The 25,499-nt window shown below is 40.5% G+C and overlaps 1 protein-coding gene across 4 annotated transcripts in view; it reads left to right on the top strand.

The window, feature by feature from the left end:
• Nucleotides 1-25,499, top strand: part of FAM13A (family with sequence similarity 13 member A) — a 333,205-nt gene that overhangs the window by 278,631 nt on the left and 29,075 nt on the right. For all 4 annotated transcript variants that reach the window (XR_009701148.1, XM_061192618.1, XM_061192617.1 and 1 more), the window contains 3 exons: nucleotides 9,922-9,998; nucleotides 10,376-10,418; nucleotides 19,462-19,609. Coding sequence is in view for 3 of the 4 variants with exons in the window: in XM_061192618.1 (XP_061048601.1) it covers nucleotides 9,922-9,998; nucleotides 10,376-10,418; nucleotides 19,462-19,609 (268 nt within the window). In the remaining variant the exon portion in view is untranslated. The remainder of the gene's footprint in view (nucleotides 1-9,921; nucleotides 9,999-10,375; nucleotides 10,419-19,461; nucleotides 19,610-25,499) is intronic.

Genomic DNA, 25,499 nt, shown 5'->3' on the forward strand with positions numbered 1-25,499 from the left:
GGTTGCAGAGACCCCGAGACAGTCACTCATCTGGAATGTTCAAGAAACCACAAAGATATTGTTACGGTTAGAAGAGAATGAGGAAAGTGAAAGAGGTAGTTGGCGGGGGGGAGAGAACAGATTAAGGAGGGCCTCCTAGATTGTTGTTAAGGACTCTGCCTTTACTCCAGGTGAGATAAGAATCCATGTGAGGGTTCCAGGTAGAACAGTGATGTGACTTACTGAAATTTGGTTTGACTGCTGTGTTGAAAATAGACAGTAAGCAGGCAAGGGCAAGAAGCAGGAAAACCCGTTAGGAAACTCTTGCCATAATCTAGGTTTGCGCTGATGATGGTGTGAACTAAGGTGATACCAGAGCCAGCACGTATTGCCTTGCAGGCTGCACAATGCAGTAGTCTAGGGGGCGTTGTTCATATTGACTAACATGTACATGGGTCCTCCTGGAGTGGTGTATTGCAGTAGTCATGAGGTAATAAGTGGATTCTGGATATATTTTTGAACATAGAATTGACAGGATTTCCTGACATTACGTAACTGTGGGGTTATTAGTGAAACTAATAGAGGAGTCAAAGATGACTCCGAGCTTTTTGGCAACTAGAAGATTTGTGTGGCCAGTTTACCGAGATGGAGAAGACAGAAGTTTGGGTGATAATGTCATGGTTCAGTGTTGGACATGTTAAGATTGAGCTGCCCGTCAAATGTCTAAGAGGAGACAGCAGGAAAGCAGCTGGATTTCTGCGAGTTTAGGGAGGGTATCCTAGCTGGAGATGCATCGTGGGAGTCAGCAGCAGATAGAGGCTATTTGAAATCAGTGTACTGGATGAGATAACCGAGGGAGCGAGGATGGACAGAAAAGGGAAGTGGCCTCAGGGACCGTGAGCCCTGAGGCATACGATCGTGTAAAGGATGGGGAGGTGACAAGGTCCCAGTAGCGGAGACTCAAGAAGGAGACCCCAGCAAAGTAGAAAAAAATGAAGTGCGTTTGGTGTCCTGGATGCCAAGTGAACCACGTATCTTGAGTTGGAAAGAGAAGGTCAGATGATTGGCCGAGTAGAAGACTGAGAGCTTAGCCGCTGGAATTACCAAGCTGGAGATCACTCAGTAAGAGCAGTTTTGATGGAGAGATGGGAGCAAACCATCTTCCAGAGAAAATGAGAAGAGAGTGACTGAAGAGTTTGAGTGATAATATCACAGTGATCTCACCAGCCCACAACACAGCCAAAGTGACCTAAAAAAGCATCTTGCAAATTTGGAATCTCTAAAGTGGGAACTGTCTGCGTACTTTCCCTTATCCTTTTTCATCTCGGGGCTGTCATGACCAGCAGAGACTGAGAGACTACAGATAATTCAGAGCTCAGAAAGTAGTGAGTGGCATTCGAGTGCTCTGCCTTATCTCTAGTTATCGCCATGGTCCCAACCTTTTCCTCTCTCCTGGCACTGCTAGCTCACACCTGTGCTTTTCAGCCTTGCTCAGAAGGAAACCTTGCCCCCTGGTTTATTTTGAAGACCTAAGAGAGCCAGCTTGTGTTTCAACAGCTTCCCTCACTCCTGCTTCAAAATTTCTCTAGATCTCCACCCATTTTATTTTCTCACCTGCTCAAATGATAAAGTGGTTTTTCTAAATTCTAAGGTTAACTCTAAGGTTAAGTATCCTTGGAAATTCTGTTTTCTACATCCATCTCCCCACCCCATGTACGTGAACAAACACATACACAAACTCACTCACTCACTCATACAGACACTTTTCATTGCTTCCTCTCCACTGGCTTATTTCTGTCAGCCTAGAAAATGTCTCTGTCTCTAGAAACATTCTTTCTAGGGCACAATTTAACAGTTTGAATCAAAAGCTGTAACTCAGTCATGCAGTGTATCTAATAATCCTACCTCTGCCACCCTGCTCTAGAGACATCACTGTAAATATGGAAAAGACTGTAAGTATTAATTTGCTCACCACGTGAGTATCTATAATCATGGAAAATTAGAAGCAATTTAAATGTTCAAAAGTAGGAGACCAGATGAGTAACATTTGTATGTCAATTCAATAAAATATTATGCATTGAATAAAAATTATGGTTCTGAAAACTATGTAATAAAGTGAAAAATGTTTAGCAAGGTGTATTTTAAGTGCTTTGCATATATTATCAATTTTAATCCTCCAATAATCCATAAGGTAGTTATTATTTTTAATATTCTTATTCTAAACATGAGGAGAATGAGGCACAGGAGATTAAACAGCTGCCCAAGGTCACACATAAGTGGTGGAGCTCGGATTCCACGATACTCTCTCTCAATATTAAAAGTAGGTTATGGGGCTTCCCTGGTGGCGCAATGGTTAAGAATCCGCCTGCCAATGCAGGGGACACAGGTTCGAGCCTTGGTCCAGGAAGATGCCACATGCCACGGAGCAACTAAGCCCATGCGCCACAACTACTGAGCCTGCGCTCTAGAGCCCGCGAGCCACAACTACTGAGCCCGCGTTCCACAGCTACTGAAGCCCACGCGCCTAGAGCCCGTGCTCCACGACAAGAGAAGCCACCACAATGAGAAGCCCGCGCACCGCAACGGAGAGTAGCCCCCGCTCACCGCAACTAGAGAAACCCGCACACAGCAACGAAGACCCAACGCAGCCAAAAATAAATAAATGAATAGATTTTTAAAATAAAGTAGGTTATGAAGCAGTATATACAGTGCATGCATTTATGCATGAATATATGTATATAAATATATATTTAAATGTTCATTCCTAGGAAAAAAGACAAATATACCTAAAACAGTTGTATGATTGCATTATGGGAGTGGTGGTAGTATTAGAGGCAATTGTTACTCCCAAAGAATATTTTCCAAATATTCTTTGTGTGATTATACTAATTCTATAATAAGCCTTACATTTAATATATTAAAAAAAAACATAGTCTAGTAGCTCTCTTATTCATAAACAGCATCTACTTAATGTCACATATACCCTCTGAAATCATAGGCAGGGTTCAAGGAAGGAGCATAGGTCTTACACTCAGACCTGAGTTTCAGTTGTAACTTTATCACTGAATAGCTATGGCAAGTGAGCATGTTCCTTAGCCTCAGTTACTTCATCTGTAGCATGGGAATAGTAATATCTCTTTCTGGTTTTGCGTGAGATTTAAGTGCAGTGAAATGTGCTAAAGAGCAGGAAAGACTGACAGCAGTACATGTTTACGTTCGTTTCTGCTTCCTCTGCTCTGATGGCCAGTCTCTCCCCTTCGTTTTGCCATCAAAAATTTTGAACAATCTGCATTTCCGATTCTTTCCACACTTGCTCATCAACCCCTGTAATCTGAATTCTACCCCTCTAGAGACCTCTCTAAGAAACCACTTTCTCTGTGTCGCCGGGTGGACATGTGGTTGGAACTGGTCTTTTAAGACCGCTGTGCTGTTGTCTGCTTGGTCCTTGACCTCCCCAAGTCCTTGTGGTGCTTGATACTCTCATTTTCTCAGAACTCTTTCTCCCTTGGCCTCCAGGATGTTGACCTCTCCTTGTCCTCTTACCTCAATGACTGCATTCTTCTTTACTGTGTCCTTTACTGGCTGATCTTCCGCAAAACATGCTTAGATGTAAATGTTACGCAGATAATTGCCTTATATCTCTTTTCCATCAGCACTTCCCATGAGAGCTTCTCTAATTCCATGGTGTCAGATGTCACCTCTGTACAGATGACTTAGAAATCAACATTTAGGATGCTCTCTGCAGCTCACCTTAGATAGTCCTCCCAAGTCAACATGTGAAGATCAAACTCATCTTCTTTTCCTCATTGGTCTCTTTTCTCTCAGTCTACCGATCTGATTTCATTAGATCATCATCTTCTTAGTCATTTTTGAAGTCCTTTCCTTTTCCTTACTCCCAATCTTTCTTCCAACTTTTCAGTCATGTCAAATTTAGTTGACTGCTTTTAAAATATGTCCCCCTTTTCCCTTTGTATTGCCATCGCATAGCTGAGGCCCTTTTTATAACTCTTCTGGAATATCAGGACAGCCACCCAGCATATTTTCACGCCTCCACTCTCCCCTCTGTCCCACTCCAAGCCATTTTATCTGTTGCTGAGGAACAATAATTTACCTAATGCAGAAAGTTTCAGCTCATGTTTTTAATGCAGTATAACTCAGCAAGAACTCCTGTCCAAAACTACATGACAGTGATTTTCTGAGTGGTGTCAATATAATGTAAAAAACCCCACCATTTGAACCACTGATTTAAAAGTATTCATTCCTTCAATCATACGACAATTAACTCTGTGACAAGCACTATTTTAGGCAGTAAAGGCAAAATGGTGACCAAAACAGACACACTATCTGCCATCCTGAAGTTGATACTCTCGAAGGATGAGGCAGATAAGAAACAAGTCAGCGTATAGTCAGATGGCAGCATATGCTGTGGAGAGAAGTGAAGCAGGATAAATAAGATGGGAAATGGATGGGAGGTTAAGAGCTGACGTTGCACAGGTTGAGTCCTCAGATCAGGCCACACTGAGAACGGTGCTTGTGCAGGAACCTGGACGAGGTGAGAAAGTGAGCCATCAGGACATCTGGGGAGAGACTATCCAGGTGGAGGGAGAACAGCCCTAGCCTTTTGAGGATGCACAAGAGGCTACCATGGTTGAAGCAGAGTTGAGGGAGGAGCGTTGTAGGAGATGAGGTCAGAGGCCTAGCAAGGGGCCTGATCCCTTGAGGTTTTGTAGCCATCTTTAGATCTTGAGCATTTACCTTGAGTGAGATGAGGAGCCATTCGAAGATTAAAGAGAAAAAAAGTCATTTTCTGAAGTACCTTTTGAAAGGGTCACTCTGGCACCTGTGTGGCCCAGGGGTGCTGAGGGCTATTCAGATAGCACCCATCTTAAAAATGAAGATAATATTAACAGTGTAACAAGCTACAGTTGCAGCAGTAACCAAAATACATGAGTCACAGTGGCAGGGACCAGTGTCTGGCCGGTTCACCATCCACCATGGCACCCCAGTGCCCAGCATAGCTCAGCACTCACAAAAAATGTGTTAAAAAAAAGTGAGCGAATGAATGGTTGCCATATAGCTTAGGGTAACTTGGGTAACAAAAAGACCCCAAATGCAATGCCTCGAACACCATAAAAGTTCTTTCTCCCATGACAATCTAAAGCAGTTTAGGGCTCAGGAGAAGAGTTACAGCACTTGCGCCACGCCACGTTGCAGGGACCCAGGCCAACTGCCTCTCTGCCGTCTTCAGCAAGTAGCTTCCAGAGCACTCGCGGGTTTCATCTCCATTCCAGCTCATAAGAGGAGAGAAGAAGTGAGTGTCAAGGCATGAACCTGGTGAGGCAGGTTATTAGCCAGGCCTGGGAAACACACATACCACTTTTCACAGCCTGTCGGAGAGAAGTCAGTCACATGGCCCCGTCTACCTGCCAGAGGGGCTGTGGATGCGCTGTCACTGGGCATGTGGCTCCTGCATTGCTGTGCGAGAAGGGTGGAACGGACTTGGGTGGACAGCTAGCCGGCTCTTCCATAGGTGTCCTCTTACAGTGCCAGGAATTCTTTTTGAGTCTGGATTAATTTATGCAGTTTTAAGCATAATAAAACATCAAACAGAAGGATACAAAAAGCAATTCAAATTTGCCATTAATCCTTTGTTAATGAGAATATATCACGTACCTTCTCTTAGAGCTCAAGGTTAGAATAATGAACTTGTTTTGACTAGCAGTGTTCCGTGCAGCCTTCAGAGCTGTTTGTATACCGAGAGAAGGCATTTTTTGAGTGTCCTCTATAAAGGCTTTGTCAGCATTTTATAGTTTTAGAAGACAAATTTGTTTTTGCTCCAAGTGTTTTCAAGTGCTTCAGTGGTCAAACAAGTTTTGAGCCTAGCTGTCAATGCCAAAACAGAGAGGGGGCCAGGGGAAAAAATTGAAAATAAATTCCACAGTCTAAAGCTAATTTTTTCGAAGCTTTTGCTCTTTATAGACTTGAGGTCATTTTTATAATTGAGGAGAGTGGTTCTTAAAATTCAGTTTCTTCTGACACCCAAAAATTGTCCAAGTAAATTATATCATAGAAAATCTGTATGTTTTGAAAGTCACTGGTAGGCCTTCTATGAAGCAGAACTAGGCTTTATCTGTCTTTTTTTAACGCAATTCTAAAAGCAATTTTATCAAATTCTACATAAAGACGTAATCTGTTCTTTGCTATTTCTTAAAATTACCTATTACCTTTAAAAGATCCTAACTTTAGAAGACTAATTAAAATTAAGTTAATGCAATAAGGCATTATTTTTAATAAGAATTCTATTACTTCAACTTTAATAAATGAAAACATCAATGAATTACTCCTTTACCACACCTAGAGAAGTGTTTGAGACATAAAACAGTTTAAAACCTTCAAAAGGCATTGAGTCGGTGTTTCTCATAAGACCAGCACTATTAACAACTACAGAGCGTTTGAAAGTCCAGTAGCATACTTCTCTTACGATGGAAGCTTTCTACATTTCAGCCAATATTTTGACCTGTACGTTCCATTTTCCCCTTCCCCCCATCTCAGTGAAGTGGGGAAATGGCTGATCTATTTCTTAACCTTCCCTCCCTAAACCCTTAGGCAAAGGATGCAAGTTAGAATCTATAAAATGCTTTGCACCCATGGTAATAGGTACTTTTGTTACTCTACTCCTGGACCTTCACTACCTTTATTATTTTCCTTCTGAAAAAATTAGGGTAGGTTGCCAGTTGTAACACATTCTTCACAGATTCCTGTTTCTCAAAGGTATAGGGGCAACCCAGCTACCTTAGCAAAGGAACACGGTGTACTTGCATGCTGCTTTGGTGAAAGCAGACTATGAATATTCACTAGTCTCAGACATGTGGAGGACAACAAGAAAACTGGAATTATTATAAAGCTTTAGAGAGGAATACTGAACAATACTGAAAGTCATCCTTTGTCAATTACATGTATTAAAAACTCAGGTCCTTGGAGAGTTCTAAAACACACAGATCAAACATTTTTTAAAAAGTGGGGTGGGCGAGGGAGTTGAAGTTACTACTTGTTTTAACCCTGGAAATCAGCTAAAATTTCTCACATTTCACACCTGCTTTCTGCAGAGCTTGCTATTGTAAAACATAGCTATCTTTTTTTCTATCATTCTCAAAACCTATATTGCTTAAATCTTGGTTCTTTCAGTTTTGGAAAAAAATCAGTCTTCTAACATTTTTCTAACTGCAGTATCTTTAAATTTATATAATAATATTATGGTTTATTTTTTCTTCTCTCTTTCTGAATATTTCTTAGCCTCAAGCTGAGGGTTTTTATTTCTTCTGAAACAGTCATTTGTATTTACTGTGATTGTAAATGTATTTCGTTGCCAGTGTTTTAAAGTGATGTGAAGGTAGAGGGCTGTGCTTCCCCTAGGAATTCATGTGTCAGAGCATCAGGAAAACCTAATGCTATTGCACTAGATCTTACACTAAAGATCTTGATCATCTATTGAAGATTACCAATGAGAACAAAGATTCTTTGTCATAGATAGATCCCTCTTTATCAGGAAGATCACATTCAGGTAATAAGAGCAACTACGCTTTGGCTTAATGAGAGCCATTTTAGAGAGTCCTCTTCTAACTCAAACTTTAGAGGTATAAAAATGTAAGTATGGGCTTCCCTGGTGGCGCAGTGGTTGGGAGTCTGCCTGCCAATGCAGGGGACACGGGTTCAAGCCCTGGTCTGGGAGGATCCCACATGCCGCGGAGCGACTGGGCCCGTGAGCCACAACTACTGAGCCTGCGCGTCTGGAGCCTGTGCTCCGCAACAAGAGAGGCCGCGATAGTGAGAGGCCCGCGCACCGCGATGAAGAGTGGCCCCCGCTTGCCGCAACTGGAGAAAGCCCTCGCACAGAAACGAAGACCCAACACAGCCAAAAATAAATAATAAATAAATAATAAATAAATTTTAAAAAAAAAAGTAAGTATAATTGAATGTGGTTATAATTTTTTTTAAATTTCTCAGCTCCATTCTAAAATTATCTAACTGTGTAAATTACCTAAACATGTACATTGGTGTGCAGAAATGGCAGACACAAACACTTTCTTACTAGTTCCTAGAACGTCACCTTAACTGTGGGCAAATAGCAGCAAAATATTTCCTTGGAGATTTCACAGTTTTAGAAGTCATAATTACATCAACAACCACAGCTGCTATTCATTAAAAGTACAAGGTATTATTTTACTGCTTTACATGTATTATCTCATTTAATCCTTATGACCACCCTATGTTAAGTATTGTTGCCATCCTCCTTTTCCAGATGAGGAAACTGAGAGTCAAGTAGGGTCTTACAGTTGGTAAATGGTGGAGCTAAGATTCCAACCCAAACATTCTGGCTCCAAAGCCACCATGATAGCTATTATGGTATGCTGTCTCCCTTTGTTTTTATTCTTGATGGAGCCTAGGGTTTTTGTTTGTTTTTTGTGGCTGCGTTGGGTCTTTGTTGCTGTGCGCGGGCTTTCTCTAGTTGCAGCAAGGGGGGGCTACTCTCCATTGCGGTGCGCAGGCTTCTCATTGCGGTGGCTTCTCTTGTTGCGGAGCACGGGCTCTAGGCGTGCGGGCTTCAGTAGCTGTGGTGTGCGGGCTTCAGTAGCTGTGGTGCACAGGCTCAGTAGTTGTGGCTCGCGGGCTGTAGAGCGCAGGCTCAGTAGTTGTGGCGCATGGGCTTAGTTGCTCCGCGGCATGTGGGATCTTCCTGGACCAGGGATCAAACCCGTGTCCCCTGCATTGGCAGGCAGATTCTTAACCACTGCACCACCAGGGAAGTCCCGAGCTTAGGGTTTTAAACTTTAAGAATTCCAGACAAGTTGGCCACACCACCATAAATAGAAAATATTTATCCATTACCAAGCCAAAGATTAGTTATCCACTCTAATTATATGCTTATTTTGTGAAGATTTTTATATATGTCAATTTCATGAGATCATTGTGAACCTTAATCAGATATACTTTCCAACGGGCTTTTCATAAGGAGAGATTATAAACATGTAGATGAATACATGTTGCTTCACTATGTGTTCTTTATTTCGATAACACAGAGTACATGGATTGTGCTAAATGGTCTTTTAATGCAGATATGAATCTTTGAGTTCAACAAAATTCGGTTCCAAATCTCCAAGGCAGCTCTGTATTTGGGTCTACCAAATGTAAACGAGCTCTTGTTTGCATATTTGTAATCTTCCTGCATGGGGACGGCTTACTTACTCTGTGCTCAGTCACCTGAGTTGTATTTAGAAACTGTTGGCCGTTTTTACAGAGGCAGTCAGAAAACCTTAGAAATATACCTCCTGATAAGCATTAAGCCCTCTTGGTCAGCCTGAAATACACGCTATTTGAAGTAAGTTTCGTGTTTATATTTTTTTTCCATCTTGGCTAATATAAAGATTAACTTTAAATATCACAGAAAGAAAGGTTCTCAAGTTAACTCCATGTCTTTTTATGGATATTTTATAGCTTAGATATAAGCTACATATTACCCCAGATCATATTGTCAATATATACTGAAAAGATGTTAAATAGGCAATGAATGTTACATTGGCTTCTGATTACATTAGAGGTCAGATTCCTCCAGTCTAGTTCTAATGCCACCCTGATATTCTGAGAGTCTGGGTTTTGTTTATGTTTAGCTATAAAATGTGGATATTAACTAACAAGAACGTTATAGGCCACAATGACCGTTTCTATGCTGCTATTAGATATCTTTGTTAATGGAATGGTAAAGTTCAGCATATAATTTTATGCCAGCAGTGTGTAATAAACTGTCATAATTTTAAAGATAGGACTCTGATGACTAGAAGTAATATCTGCTTGTTATCTGATGTTTCTATTTTAAAGAAAGGAGGGTCTGTTGTTGCATACATCTTACCATTCCTACTGGGCAACAAATGGTTCGTTTTGTTACAGAATATGGAAAGTCTCAATCCCACGCCATCTCATGAAAGGATTGTACCTGATGATGTTGAACTGATGTCCGATGGAAGGTAATTTTAGAGTTTTCTCCTTAAACTGTTTATAAGAATGTGAATAGACTTTTTTTTTTCATTCAGTGCAATGTGCATTGTAAGAACTAAAAAGAGTAGAATTAAAGGACTATATGTTTACCAACAGTATTTTATAGCGAGGAAAATGTTTAAATGGAAAAATCTACCATGGTGCTGTTAAAGGCAGATAACCATATTCATGTTTTGTGTTGTTTCTAGTTTTGTTTCGTTTTGATTAATTTTTTTGTTTTGTTTTTGAATTTCATAAGAATTTTATTTAGAGCTGTTGAGCTTCTAAAATAAGTGAAATCATAATTTCAATGAATGAAAAGCATTGTTATAAAACAGAATGACATTTTATGATATTTTGTTTGTAGCAAAGAAAATGAAAAGGACGGCAGACAGACCCAGCATTTTGAGGTGAGTAGCTAACAAGTAAGATTTTGACTGTGACAGGTCTGTTCCTACATTCTTGAGAGTTAGTGTGAAGTATTATTAGCTTATCAATAAGGGATGATGACATTCAGTAACGGGATTGTGATTGGTGAGAAAGACAAATGCCAAGACATGAAGATTCCTTGAGAAATCATAAGAACTCTACTCTTTTGCTTTTTAAATTCTTTCATTTTGCTTGTGAAGATAAACTTTAATAGCATGGAGATTTCTCCTTAGGTTTTCCATAAAATAAGACAAAACAAAAAGCCAAAGCTACTAGTTTTATTTTCCATGATTTCATGCAGTTTTTAAGTGATTAAAATAAATAGTGAATTTTAGTGGATTTGTCAAAGAGATGATCTCATTAATTTTCAAATTAACATAAAATCAGTTCAAGTTATTAAATCCAATTCATTTTCTGAGTTTTGTGTCTTAAGTAGACAGCAGAGAAAAAATATCTAACTCCCTTCTGTGGTCTGTATCTTAAAGTTTCGGTGACTTTCCTGGCTTCCCTGTTGTCCTCTGGGGGCATTGCCTTGCTGACCCAAGTATCTGGTTTCCTTTGCTCCCGACGCTGGCTTCCATTCAATGTGCTGAGCCTCATTTTTCATTCATGCATGTGTATGTAATCCAGTACTTCCAAATGCTTCCAACTGCACCTTCAATCTTATTATCGGCTTTCTTTTTGGCAAGAATTAAAGCATTTCTCAACCTGTTCTTGGATTCTGACTCTTGAGATATTAATTATACATAGAACTTCCCCTCTAACCCAGTGATTGTTAATCTTTTTTGGACACTAACCTAACTCACTGATGGGTTTATTCAGTAATATGTATTGAGTCCTACTATGTGCAGGTAATGTGCTAGGAGCTGGGATTTAATAACAGCTGCAGTTCCTACCTCCATAAAGTTTTCCAATCTAGCAAATTAAGAATTCAAAAGCTATGGACCCCCTTCTTAGAAAAATGCCCACTCATGTAGAATTTGGCATAAAATTGCTAGAAATGAATGGCCACCTGACACCCTGCCTCCGCCATGTCCTAGACTCCTCATATCTCCTCTATGCAATTTCTCACATGCACTCCTTCATTAACCCAGCCAGACGAAGGGAAGGGAGGCTGCTTCTTTTTGACTTTACAGCTTCTGAGCCACTGCTTTCATCTCTTATTTCCAACTCCTTTATGCTTCCTTCCCTGAGACCCAGGCAACAAGCAGACCTTCTTTCCTTGTCTCTAGTCACCTTTTTTCAGAGCACAGCGTCCCCATGATAGTGTTGTTTTAGTTTCCTTCTGTTTCCTCCTTTCTCTGCTGTCTTCCTCTGCTCACAGCAAGCACCTACTCATCATGCCGTTGAACCTGATTTTAAAGAAAATGGCTTTACCAGCCTCCTAGGGAGGCCTTCTCAGTTATTCCCTTTTATGCCTCTTATCATTTAGGAGATAAAAGGGTAGAGAGCAGCCTTTGTGGATGAACTATGTAACTAACTCATAAATTCCAAGTGGCACCCAAACAAAATGCGTGCTGAACTCCATTTACCTTGGTGTTTTTGTGGACAGCTCCCACAGCAGAGGATGCATCACGGGGAAAGAATCTCAAGTCTTTCTTCCATGGGCCAGGATCTATTCTTACTTGTGTCGTGCATGTGCATTTACCAATCAGCACCTAGCCCACTGTTGGCACTCCTGAAGCACTCACTATTAATAATCATTGTAATCATGGTAATTTCAGCTAGGAGATAAAATTAGGCAGTGAGTTAAAATCCAGACTAAGCTCTCTGTGTCATCTTTCTTTCACAACTGTACCAAAGGAGGGAAAAAAGACATCACTCCACAAGATTAGGACTGTGTTTCTACTTGTGATGGCATGTGTCTCCTTCACTGAAATATACTTTATTATTAATGAAGGACTGTGAAAAGATCTGTCTTCCATTTTTAAACCTCTTTCCCTTGTTTACAGTCTATCATAATTTCCTACTTTTTAATATATGGAGCACTTTCTAGAACTTATACAACCCAAATAGTTAATCTGGTTTTCTGATAATATCGCACTAATTCCTAAATTTCAGAGATGGAAAGGAAGTCTAGAGGTTGGTTACCCCTAGTAGAATTCTGTTTGTTATTTTTTTCAAGTCTCCTATAGCATCAGATTGAGATGCTAAAATTTACATGCCCACTGTGAATGGATATGATAAAGTTTCCAATTTCATTTTCCATTTAAGGCAGATTTTGTCCTCGTTAATATTGCCCTTGAAGTTTTCCCTTATAAACGCCCAGATTCATATACGGTAACACAGCAGATGACAGCTATTGGAGAAAGGTGCTTGGTCTTTCTTCTTTCACTGGTATTTTCGTCAGAATGAGGAACATTAACCTTCAGCTTCACAGACGCTCCTCCAAGGGATACACAGGCAGAGAGAGGCTGGCTTAGAGTCTGCTGCTCAAAGGCGAATGCAGGCACAGCTGTGACTTTATTTTTTAAATAATCATTTTGCAGCTCTAAGTGTGGTTTTGTTTGAAGGCTTGTATTGAAAAGTAAACATGGGCCTATACTTCATTGCATGTCTTTTTACTTTCTTTTAATTATACAACTAATCTTATCCAAAAACAGAGTCTGCTGAGATCTCGGATGGTCAATGAGAGTTTTCCATTTCTATGTCATCTGAATTTCTTGATGTGGTTTGCATTAAAATTTGTTTAGTGACACATTGGCGATGGGGAAAAAACGTTAGAGTCACTTCAAAATGTCAAAAATTTAAGTATGATTTCTTCTGCTAAGTTTTGGAAAGGCTGACATTTTAATAAAATACCATTTGGTCTGGATGAAATAGGATAACATGTGCAAGAGCTTAAGCCCCCTGTTCCCTGAGCCTGTGGAGTTCAAAGACTTTGTTCTGTTTGTTTTTAAACTCATTTGACAACTGGAAGTATCCAGGAGAGAGGTTGTCCTTAAAACTAGCAATTTCTAGATTCTGAAAGATAACACTGAAAAATTTTCAGAGTTCAGTTTACAATGGAGTTTATACTTTATGCTTCAATTTGATTCCTTTCAGTAAGTTATTTTCTATTGTGGAAATATTTTAGGCTTCCGTATAAAATCCAGAATAGTAAAATTATAACCTTATACTTAATCTTTTTGTGAAAAAAGCAAAACATATAAAAATTATTAAGTACATGGATGGGTATTACATTACCTGGAAGAGGTCATTGTAGTCAGAAGTTTAAGGTTAATGAAGTGTTAAATTCTTTCAAGATATTTTTACATTCTTTATGCTTTCTAAGCCTACTGCTTAAAAGAGCTTAGAAGCATACCTTTGATAACAAACAGGACATTCATAATAAACAAAAGACTATTTCCCTTTTTCTTATCCTGCTTCAAAAAAAAAAAAAGTGAGGAGAGAAGATAAGACTTTCTAATCAAGCATAAGAATTAATATGAATTGTCACAAGAGCTTAAATGCAGGCTTTTATTTGCCCTGAGAAGGTTTGAGATAAATTCTGAAATATCCCTATCAACAAGTGTTTATGAAATGGATGACTCTGTTATTTCAGCTTCACTATATATCATGGAAACTTTGGGATTTGTTACTGGCTTTAATATCAGAACCAGAAAAAATTTAAAAGCTCTATTTGTTTAGATTCATTTCCAATTCCATCCAGTCTTGAAAGGGCTACAGAAGCTTCGTGATTCAGATGAATTTGGGGAATTTGTTATGTTCCTTTTCCTTTATTGTCAAGCCAAACAGTAAATGTTTATACTTCCATGTGGCCCTTCTGTTAACTCTGTGTGGTTTCTTCCTGTGCACACTGCCTTGTGCAGGGCACTGATAGTGTCCTGCCCCGCTCTGGTGAGCTGGTAGTTACGTGGCTTATCCAAATCCTGTGTAGGGAGGGAGAAGGGGTAGAACAAAAATTCACCAGCGACTTGATGCCAGGGAAAGAGCAGGATCAATAAAGTCAGGATAGAAAAAGCCGGGCCCAGCCAGACAGGGACAAGTCTTAACGGGGCTCAGGTGGATGGGCTAGTAGTTAATGGTTCCTTTACCTGAATGTGAAATGTCACCTGCGGCCCCAGGCAAAATGAGCTCTCTCTTATTTGCTCCCTAGCACCCTGTGTTTTTCTTATATAACATGCATGTGACCTGACACTTATGTGATCAGTGAATCCCTTCCACACCAAATCCCCTATCTTGTTAATCCCTTTAATTCCAGTACCTAGCACATAGTACATGTTCAATAAACACTTGCCAGATGAATAAATGGGAAGGGGAGGTAGCGTATAAATGGAATTAGCATTTCTTCTACAGTTATTACGGGCTAGCTTGTTTTTTTGGTTTTTTTTTGTTCTTTTATAGTGAAAGTCAAGGAGGGAGGAGAGTTTTGTTTGTTTGTTTTTTGTTTGTTTTTTTTAAAAGGGCTAGCTGTTTTTATGCTACATGTTTTGCACTTAATCTTCACAACTTTATGAAGTTTTGTTCCTCTATGAGAGAAAAAGCATCTCAAGTACAAAGAAGTTTACTCATTGAAGATCTTGCAACTGGTCACCTGTTTTTGAACTCCAGTCTCTTACTCTACAACCCATATCTGACATACCATATCGTCTCTCCAAAGAGCCAGTCCCTCAGTTTATTTTGTTACATGAATATTTAGCATGTTTTCATGTGGTACCACATTTTGGACAAGGGTTTAGTGTGTGACATCACAGCACAAAGACCTCTGAGTTGACCTCTGAGTGAAATGAATGTATTTACCCTGATTTAACTGAAGATATAATTTGTGTAAACAACAAAAGTTGAAACCAAAAATATTTTGGTATTTAAGAATGTCCTTGACATTTTAACACTAATGATCTAGTAGGAGAAACAGACAAGCAAGTAGACAGGCACAGTACTCTAAATAAGCACTGTTAGAGAGTGGGAAACAACCTGGTGAGGTGCCTCACCCAGACGAGCCTGACAAACATTTGAAGGAAGAGTAGTTTTTTGCTAGTGTATTGCTGTAGAGCCTATATAGCCTCCGAGCACTATCCTTAGCTCCATGTGCCTGTAAACCCTGGGACCACACCAGCAGCCCACTCTGCAACCATAGGCAAGGTGACTGTATCTGGTTCAGAGATCAGCGGGGCCAGAAACTGGGAATCAGGCCTCCAGATGCAGCAGGCAAGTGAATGAGCAGCCTCGGGGACTGGTCGGAGTGCAGCAGCGCAGGACCACATGTGTGGATGTGCTGGCGAGGGAGCCCTGCCAAGTGAGTCCGTGGCTGTGCGAGCTCTTGTCCGTTTATGTAGGACTCATCCCTCCCTTGCTGTGCAGATCAGCCCGGGGGTCCAGAGCTCATGTAAGTTAATATAGGTCTGCATTGTGAATGATATCCCGTTATATGTGGCACAGTGCACGTTCTAAACACGCATAAATGATGGCCCTGACTGGCCTCTGCTTGACTCCAGATACAGGGACCTCTTTGCTGTTCCTCGACATGTACAAGATGACCATGCCTCAGGGCCTTTGCACTTGCTTTCCTTCTTCCTGGAATGCTCTTCCCACAGAAGAGCATCTCCTTCATGTCTCTGCTCACATGTCACCTTATTGGAAAGACTGTCCCTGGCCACCCAATAAAATAGCAGGCCGTGGCCCGTAACCTCCATCATCCTCCTTACCCTGCTTTGTTTTCTCCATGTCCATATCACTACCTGACTTTTTTTTTCTTTATTAACTGTCCCCTTCTTTAAGATTTATTAGGACAGAGACTTTATTTGGGCCACTGAAATTTCTCCAACATCTAAAAAACTGTCAAGCCCATGGAAGGCCCTCAAAAATTATTTCTTAGATGAATGAGTAAATAAATTTTCTCTTTGTATCTCTAGCACCTGACATATAATAGACAGCCCTGTTATATGTATATAATATGTGATATATGTATTCTTATAATTGAATAAACTAGTACAATTTTGGCCTGATTCTCTTTGTTAGAATAATAGAGTCCTATCAAGGTTGTCTATCCCAACACCCTACCCAGGACGGTAATCGCTCCCTCTCCTGCATTTCTGACTCCCAGACTTTACTCGAACACCGTGAGGGGCAGCTCACCAATTCACAAGGTGGTCTGCTGTGGCCTCACACCACAATCGCGTTTCCAGAGCTCCACTGAGCATAGTTGAACCTGCTCCGCTAAACGCCAGCCCCCTTCGTGCAGAGAGCTTGCGTGTCTCACATAGAGCCCGGCACAGAGCGGGTGCACCAACCCACTGTTGTTGAAGGAGTGAGTAAACCCATACATTCTGGAGGAAAAAACTAAGGAAGAATGTTCTAATTTTAATTTTCTTACTTTGCGGTTGGTGCTAATTTGGATGTGGCAGTCATAAAAAGTGCACGTTTTAAATTAGCTCGTGTGTTTGTGGAACTGGGGGATTTTATACACGTCGTGTCAAGCACTGCAGGACTCTTGAGTGCCCTGAGGGGACACAGGGGGAGCAGAGCCAGTGACTGGTGTAGCAGGGGGTGCCGGCTGCCTGTGAGCCCGGCTTGAGGCCTGTGGGTCTTTCCAGCAGCGTGCATTCCCGTGCCCGAGGCATCAGCCTGGAAAACGCACATTTCTCCATGGAGTCGGTTGTTTAAATCCTTCAGTGGCTTTCCATTATCTACCACAGGATAAAATGCACACTTAGCCCAGTATGCAGGGCCTCTGGCAGCCCGGCCTCTGCTCCTCCGACCCCCTCGTCAGCGGTGCTGAGGGCCGGCACCCAAGCCTCATGTCTCCTGTGGTCACCGTCCCCCACTCCTGCCCACCTCTGCTCCCCCTCCTCTCTGTATGAAGTGCCTCCTTCCCAACCCCTCTGGCCCACACAGCCCCCAAACGCTGTTGTCGATCCATGATGGGAACACAAGTGGCTCTCTTCTCTAATCATTTTTCATAATGCGTCTGAGACTCTGCCCCGCCCTGTCGTCGCATGTTTCACCTTGAATTGCAGTTTATATGCCTCATCTCCCACTCCTCTCTCGAGCATTTTGAGATGTAGCAATATTTTACTCATCTTCCTGTGGTGCCTAATAATAATGAAAAGAGGGATCGCTTCCATTTGTGTGTCTCTGCTCCAGGCACCATGCTAGAGGCCTTTCATACCTTCTCTCAGATCTTCAAAGGAACCTTGCAAGGTTAGTGTTTTTAATGCAGTTTTATAGATTAGGAAATGGAGACTCAGAGGAGTGAAATGGCTCAGCTAGGGCACCGAGCTACTAAATGTCAGTCACACTCAATCCCAGGTCTGCCCGGAAGGAAAATGCATGTCCGCTCCTCTGCTGGTCAGTGGCTTCAAAGACGTTCCTCGTGAAGAAAGTGCCATACTTACACCATGGAATCATATTTCTTATATTCTTCCCTTTTATATGTCTCTAAGTGTAACAATTATTAGAGATCTTTATTGAGAAAATGTTTATTTGCTGTATGAGGTTCTAACACACACACACACACACACACAAATGATAGGTGACTAACTGATGCTGTAACTTTTAGAAAGCACCAGATTGGGTCATTCAACTCTGTCAACTTAGGATTCAGCTCAGGGAACAAATGATTTTTGTGACATAAATGCACAATCTGTGTGGTTTTTTCCCTACAATAGACAAGCAGAATTTTTAAAGTGTCTTAAAGCCCCAGATTTACTTAGCATTTCCATCTGACTTCAGTAGCTTATCATGAACTGATTGGTGATATTTCATTTTATCCCAAATGTGAAGAGAATGCTTCATTTCATGGAAATATAGTAGTAAAAGCCCTATCTATTCCCCTGGTGATATCAGAGTAGGGTGAATAGCTATTAAAAGGAGGTGGAGTCTTAGTACTGCTTTATTTTAAGCATAAGAATATTTCTCATACATTAACAGAATCATTTATGATTTCCATATGTTTTTGGTTTTTTTATTTAATGATGGTATATTTGCTAAAATAAATTTCCAGTTATTCTCAGAGAAAATCTTTTGTACAGATCTGTGCTACTTGAGAAATGTGTTTTGAGGCAACACTTTTATTTATAATTTTATGAGAGAGGAGAGTATGGCAGTGGTTGGGTTTACCCGATGCCAAAGGACAGGTAAAAAAGACTAAATTTCAATGCAGTTTTTTAAACATAAAATCACTTAGTTAAAATAGCAGCCTTTGGGGGAGAGTTTTCCCATCCCCCAGACATCCTAGTCTGGTGTGCGTGCCACCAATAAACAAAACCAAGAAAACAAGCGACAGTTGCATATTTGTAAGATATAAATTATGCATCACTGACTTGGCAGCTATTGCCTTTTTACTTAAAAAAAAAAAAAGTCGTGCTCCCTGTGTAATTTTGGCTCATTTCCAGAGTGTGTATTCCTTACTGCTTAGCTGCCACACCAGACCCCCTTGCTGTTTGAATTTGCGCAACAATGCATACCCAGAGCTCCTCCATAAATAGTCTGTTCTCCCCACGCTCGAGGCAAAAACAACCACAGGAAATCTGGGAATGTGCAGCTAGCCCCGCTTAATTGATCTAAGCCTGCAGGGCCAGCAGGAGAGCACACGTGTACACAGCCTCCGCTCCTGGCCCTGCAGCACTGTTTACCTAAGGGGCAAAGAAGTCTGCGTGCAGGAGACACCATGTTGCTGCTACAGGCTTGGCAACAGCACTAGCTGAATTTTGGGTTTTTGTTTACAGTCTGGAGAGCCATACTCCTTTAAGGAAACACAAACTCCTTTTCCCTCCTTCCTGGCCCCAGTCAGTAATCATCCAGACTGTCAGCTGCCAGCAGTTATCAGGAAGAACAGCCCTCGGAAAACATCTTGTCTTTCTTCCAGAAGCAAAGTTAAAGGAGCGCAGATGGATGGTCGCTTTTTGCATGCAAGTGACCAGTTAGCATCCAGGGGGCATCAAGCTCTGATTTCGGTTTCCGTGCCGGGGACATCAGCAGCTGTGGCTTGGGAGGTTTCACCCAGCAGGAGTGGAATTGCTGCGGAGGTTTGGGGGTTTTGATGAGCAGTAGAGATTTGGGGACGTTGTGCTGTTATTGCAGGAACCCACCATGAAGATCCAGGAGCATCCCAGCGTACCTGACAGCAAGCTGCAGAGGACTCCCAATGCTGATGACCAGCAAGAGAGCTTTGTCTCCGGAGCGCCTGAGCTGGACCTGACTGCATTGTGTGACGAGAAGAGCTGGGAAGGTAAGGTCGTCTGATGTTTGGATGATTTAATGTTGGAAAAGCATATGTAAATCAGCAGAAAGGAGAAGCATGTTGGATGTGTGGGTGAGAGCGAGAGCTATGTGTGCAGAAGTAAACCACATTTCTAAATGACTGAAAATCCTTCCCCTGACATAAGAATGTGTCACGTTCAGTGTTGCCAAGACTAACTGCAATCTATGAAAGAAAATGTGCTTATCCTTTATTATAGTGTCACCTTGCAGTCCTTTTTTTTTTTTTTTTTTTTTCATTTTGACTCTCCAGGGGTGCTGATGTGTGAGTGCCTTTTTCCCTCTAGGAGTACCAAGCTGAGTAATAGGGAACTGGTGTGCCTTTAGGATTTGCTGTCAGTGTAACTGCTTCCCCCTGCTACATGCCCACCATCCACCTCCTTCGTTAAGTCTCCTCCCCATTTTTCAAGATTATTTTGATTTGCTTTGATTCTATGTTTGTTTTTATGGATAGAATTTTTAAATCCAGGTTAGCAAACATAAGGAATTTGCTTATCAAGAAAGCACTGAATAAAAGTGCTTCTTCTTGAAAGCCTGTAGTACATTGCTTTAGATTGGTTTTTCTACAGATTTTTGACAAAAACGTTAGAAATTTACTCCTGTGGAAGAAGAGGGTATCCTCATCTTGTCAAAACTGTATTTCAGGGAGGATCCTGCAGCAGTTCTGTCAAGCTGCTGTTCTTCCATTTTCCATGTGTCTGTATCCAAACATATCAGTGTGTGTCCAAAATAAGTGCCCATCTGCCTGTAGGCCGTATGTGTGTTTGAAGGCTACAGAGAGGGAGAAATTGTGCTCCTGAGTTCAGAACAGCAGCCTGATTTAACACAATGACTTAGCAGAGAATTACAACTATTAAAAAAATCAGTCTTTTTCAAAAGCACCTGAGTTTCTTGTCTTCTGCCCACCCCTTTTTAACCAAAAAGTATTCATTATGTTAATGATCTTAGATGAAGGACCAAAAGATGATCTAAAAAGATCACAAGGTGAAAAATAGTAGCACCCATGATGCTCCTTGCATCCAGGGCTTTAGGGAAACAAAATCAAACTGTTTTTTATTCTAATTTTCCCTCTTTGCAATCTAAGAAACATGTTCCAGTTCTTTTTGTTGTTGTTGTTTTGTTTTGTTTTCCCCATGTAATTAAGCAGTGGATCTGAGATTTTGTCAGATCTTCCCAGCTCATAATATGTCCACTGGGGGAAGAATTCAGGGTTTTTTGTTTTGTTTTTAAGTGATACATTCCTGGCTAGTGTTTGTTGTTGTTCTTTTGTGTACTTTGAAATAATCAGGTGTGCTTTTAATTCATACATTAAAAACAACCTTACCGCCCCACCAAAAAGTCCCATGATAGCCACTGTCACCCAGATAAAACAAAAACAGTAGCCAAAATAAATGCTATATTTGGGTTTCAAGAATATGGTCTCCTCATATCATTAACATACAGCTCTAGATAAAAGCTAGGATTTTTGGCCATATTCAAATTGGCCATATTATCTTGATGATTTATTGAGGAAAGGGGAAGGTAGATTCTTCCTCCTCCTACTGAAGTGGACTCAGGTGTTGGATTATTTTTACTTTGGTTAATCATAAATTTATAGTCTCTTCCAGCACACTTAAAGAGGCTAAATATAAAGGTGAAAAATCTCTCCAGAGTGGTTGAAAGCTAACTTACTGTTTCCTTAAAACTATTTCATCACTTAATGTAAAGAACTTTCTGCCAGATAAAAAATAATATGAAGGGACCAACATTTTATTATATTTTGTATTGCAAAACTAGATGAAATTTTTAAAGCTTATGGCGAGAAAGAAATACATTTTACTGTGCTTGGGAATGTGAATTGTGTTATCCATGTAATTTATGAAATGAGTTGTTTTAACTTTTTGCCGATTACTGCATTTGTCATTGAACTTGCATATCTCAGAAATCTACGTGGATTCATTTCAAGGCTGTTTAGATCATTTGGTTACTGCTTTCAGTATATTTATGTATATATTCATTTATTTTAAATGTCCACTTTACATTATAGCAGTAATATAGCTGTAAGTATAGTCAAAATAAAGGAATTTTTGCCTAAAGCGTGGCTAAGATGAGAGCAGTCAGTTCAGTCACTAAAATATCACCTTTTTCTATAGCTTCAGTAAGAAACAAAATGGTGGCTTTCCAGTAAGGAATTAACTCTGCACTAATTTAAACTGTGAATGTGAAACCAGTGCAACAAAATATATAAACAACAGTAGTCGTTACCGAAACCATATGAGCCAGTATCCATCTATAGGTCTCCGTCACTAGTCTCCAGACCACCATGTAATGTAACGCCCTCTTTTTGGTTTGCGTGTTCTCCATCCCCAAGCCATCGTTCATTCTCATTCACAGAACATCAAGTGAGACAGTACTTAATGAGCAGCCTGCTGGTACTGCTGTGTGCCGTGTATGCTCCCACATGGGAATGATGTTCTCTGGCTTCTGGGGCATATGGTATCAGGGAAATAAAAAGAAAAATGAAACTGACAATAGGTTCCATAGGCTACATAGAGTGGAACCCTCTCAAAGTGAATGTAGGATCATGGTCTAGTCGTGCCTGTTGACAGATAAATAATACATGCTTGGTCTTTTTTTTTCCTCTGCGTGTAGCTATGTGTTAGGGCACATTATTTGATCTGTCCACATGACGGCAACATCACAATCACTATTACTAGGGTTTCCACTCTCCAAAATTAAATGCATACACAAATCAAATGAACTAGTCTTCGTTATTTAAAGTCCTTGAAAGTTACATAATTAGAATGTTCCTAATCAGCCGATTCATGTTGATTTGGGGATGCCCCTTGTGGAAGTCCTGAGATGTAAACACTTGGTTACTCTATTAGATTTGTCCTGGTGAAATCAAGTTTTAAAGAACATTTTTTAAAGGACATAGAATACTTCAGCTATCTTATTCATCACTTACTGCTTATCAAAAATAACCGTAGAAAGGAAATTCTCTAAAAAAAAAAATGATAGAGAAGCAAGGGATCTTAAAGATCTTACAATTGAGCCCTCCCATTATACAGCTAAGAAAGCTGAGGCCAAAAGAGGCAAAATGATGATTCAAGATCACTAAGTCTCCTGACTTCCACCCGGATGCCTCTTTCTAAGCAGTGCCAGTTCAGTATCGCGGCAGGCAGCGGGCCATGAGGTTAAGAGGCAGACACACCCAGGGTTCACATCCTGGCTCTACCACTTAGCCAGCTTTGTGGACAAGGTAGTCAGCATGTCTCAGTTTTGGCCTCAGCTTCCGCATCTTGTAATAGGTGACACAGTACATAATAACGTGTAGTCACTATAGTAGTATCTACTTAGTATGTTTTTGCAGGATTAAATGAGCTAACATATGCAGAGTACCCAGCACAGGCACTTGATGGGCACTGAGTGAGTGTTCGTTGCTGTTGTTTTTTTGTTTGTTTTAACTTTTTATTTTCTGTTGGAGTATAGCCGATTAACAATGTTGTGATAGTTTCAGGTGCACAGCAAAGAGACTCAGCCATACATATACATGTATCCATTCTCCCCCAAACTCGCCTCCCATCCAGGCTGCCACGTAACATGAAGCAGAGTTCCCCGTGCTGTACAGTAGGTCCTTGTTGGTTATCCATTTTAAACGTAGCAGTGTGTACATGTCAATCCCAAACTCCCTAACTATCCCTTCCCCCCATCCTTCCCCCCAGTAACCATAAGTTCGTTCTCTAAGTCTGTGAGTCTGTTTCTGTTTCGTAAATAAGTTCATTTGTATCATTTCTTTTTAGATTCCGCATATAAGGGATGTCATACGATGTTTCTCTTTCTCTGTCTGACCTACTTCACTCAGTAGGACAAACATGCACCCCAATGTTCATTGCAGCACTGTTTACAATAGCCAAGACATGGAAGCCACCTAAATGTCCATTGACAGAGGAATGGAAAAAGAAGATGTGGTACATATATACACTGGAATATTACTCAGCCATTAAAAAGAATAAAATAATGCCATTTGCAGAACATGGATGGACCTAGTTGATGTTATTTTGGATTGATGGCTACTAAGTTTCCCTCTAACTCTGATAGTTTGAGAGACTATTGGAACAATGTAATAGGACAGCCATTGTTCTAAGATTAAATTTTCGAATTATAAGGAAAATTTTATGAAAGGATTCCCCCAGTGAAGACCCCCCACCAGTGGGGCTTCCGTGGTTCTGTATCTGGGATGTGCAGGGACCTCCAGTACTGCTGAGTAGCCTCCTGGGAAGACAGTGCGACATCATGACAAGTAGGAATGACTCTAAACAGCATATACATAGGTGGTAATGAGACTTGGAAAACGTCAGCTCCCTTAATTCTGTGCAGATTTCTTAGAGATAAATCATCAGTAGTCAGTTTTCTTTGTGTAGTAAATGGATCCAGCCCTCTAAGCAGAGAGGAGCTATATGTCCCAGTGATCACGTTAGCATCAGTCAGAGTCGTATTCCCTCTTCCTGCAGTGAATCTCCTTTATTTCCATGTGTGCTCTAGTGTCTGAACTGGAACTCCCCCAGGGTCTCTTCTTTTTTATTACTTAGGTAGCAAGCATACAGCTTTTATCTCTGTTTTTTCTGACCTGCTGTGATGTCAGCTAACCTGGGCGGATTAATTTTTAATAGACGTGCCATACTTAAGTCCAGAGTTCTTTGTGACCAGACACATGGCTAAAATCAAAACCACCGTACCCAGGGAATTCTGGTCCAGATATGAAAACGCTTTTGTTTTATGTGGTCCTTTAAGATGAAAATCCAATTTGAAGCCTCGACTCTTTTCTGTTTTCCTTTGAATAATTGTCTTGCAATATCCTTGTCTGTTTCATTGCTCTAGAATTACTGATTAAAATATAAAATATTTCCCAAGCCCTCAGTTGGGAATGGTCAGTGAACACAGTCTCAAACTGGCTCTCTAAGCAGGTAGGTAATGCATAGGACATACTATCACGGACTACAGGGTTGTTCTCGGTTTGTTCTTGTTATTCTATTTGAGTGCCAACTATCAAAACATGAGATAGCCTTGTATTCTTAGATCACTTCAAACTAAAACAGAGGAATAGTTGGTCTTACTGATTCTTTAGTTATATTGAACTATGTATTACATGTAATTATATAACTCTTTTGAATAGGAGCCTTAAATTATAAGACTGTATAGAATTAAAGAAAGAGAGAAAAAGGAGAGAGAAATCATATAAGCATTTCATGTTGCATAGGTGAGAAGCTTCTGTTCTGTCTGCAGCTAATGATGAAACATGTCTTTTTATTTTGTTAAGGTTGAAATTCTTTTTTTTCTTTAACATCTTTATTGGAGTATAATTGCTTTACAATGGTGTGTTAGTTTCTGCTTTATAACAAAGTGAATCACCTATATATATACATATATCCCGTCTCCCTCCCACCCTCCCTATCCCATCCCTCTGGGTGGTCACAAAGCACCGAGCTGATCTCCCTGTGCTATGCAGCTGCTTCCCACTAGCTATCTGTTTTACATTTGGTAGTATATATAAGTCCATACCACTCTCTCACTTCGTCCCAGCTTATAAGGTTGAAATTCTTAATGGTCTTATATTTCTCATTTTTAAATAAGTGAATTTCCTAGAGATTATCATACCAAGTGAACTAAGTCAGACAGAAAAAGACAAATGTCATATGATACGACTAATATGTGGAATCTAGAAAAATGATACAAATGAACTTATTTACAAAACAGAAATAGACTCACAGACATAGAAAACAGCCTTATGGTTACCAAAGGGGAAAGGGGATGGGGAGGGATAAATTAGGAGTTTGGGATTAACAGATACAAACTACTGTATATAAAATAGGTAAACAATT

The sequence above is a fragment of the Eubalaena glacialis genome, chromosome 5 (assembly GCF_028564815.1).
Source record: "Eubalaena glacialis isolate mEubGla1 chromosome 5, mEubGla1.1.hap2.+ XY, whole genome shotgun sequence".
Classification (NCBI taxonomy): domain Eukaryota; kingdom Metazoa; phylum Chordata; class Mammalia; order Artiodactyla; family Balaenidae; genus Eubalaena; species Eubalaena glacialis.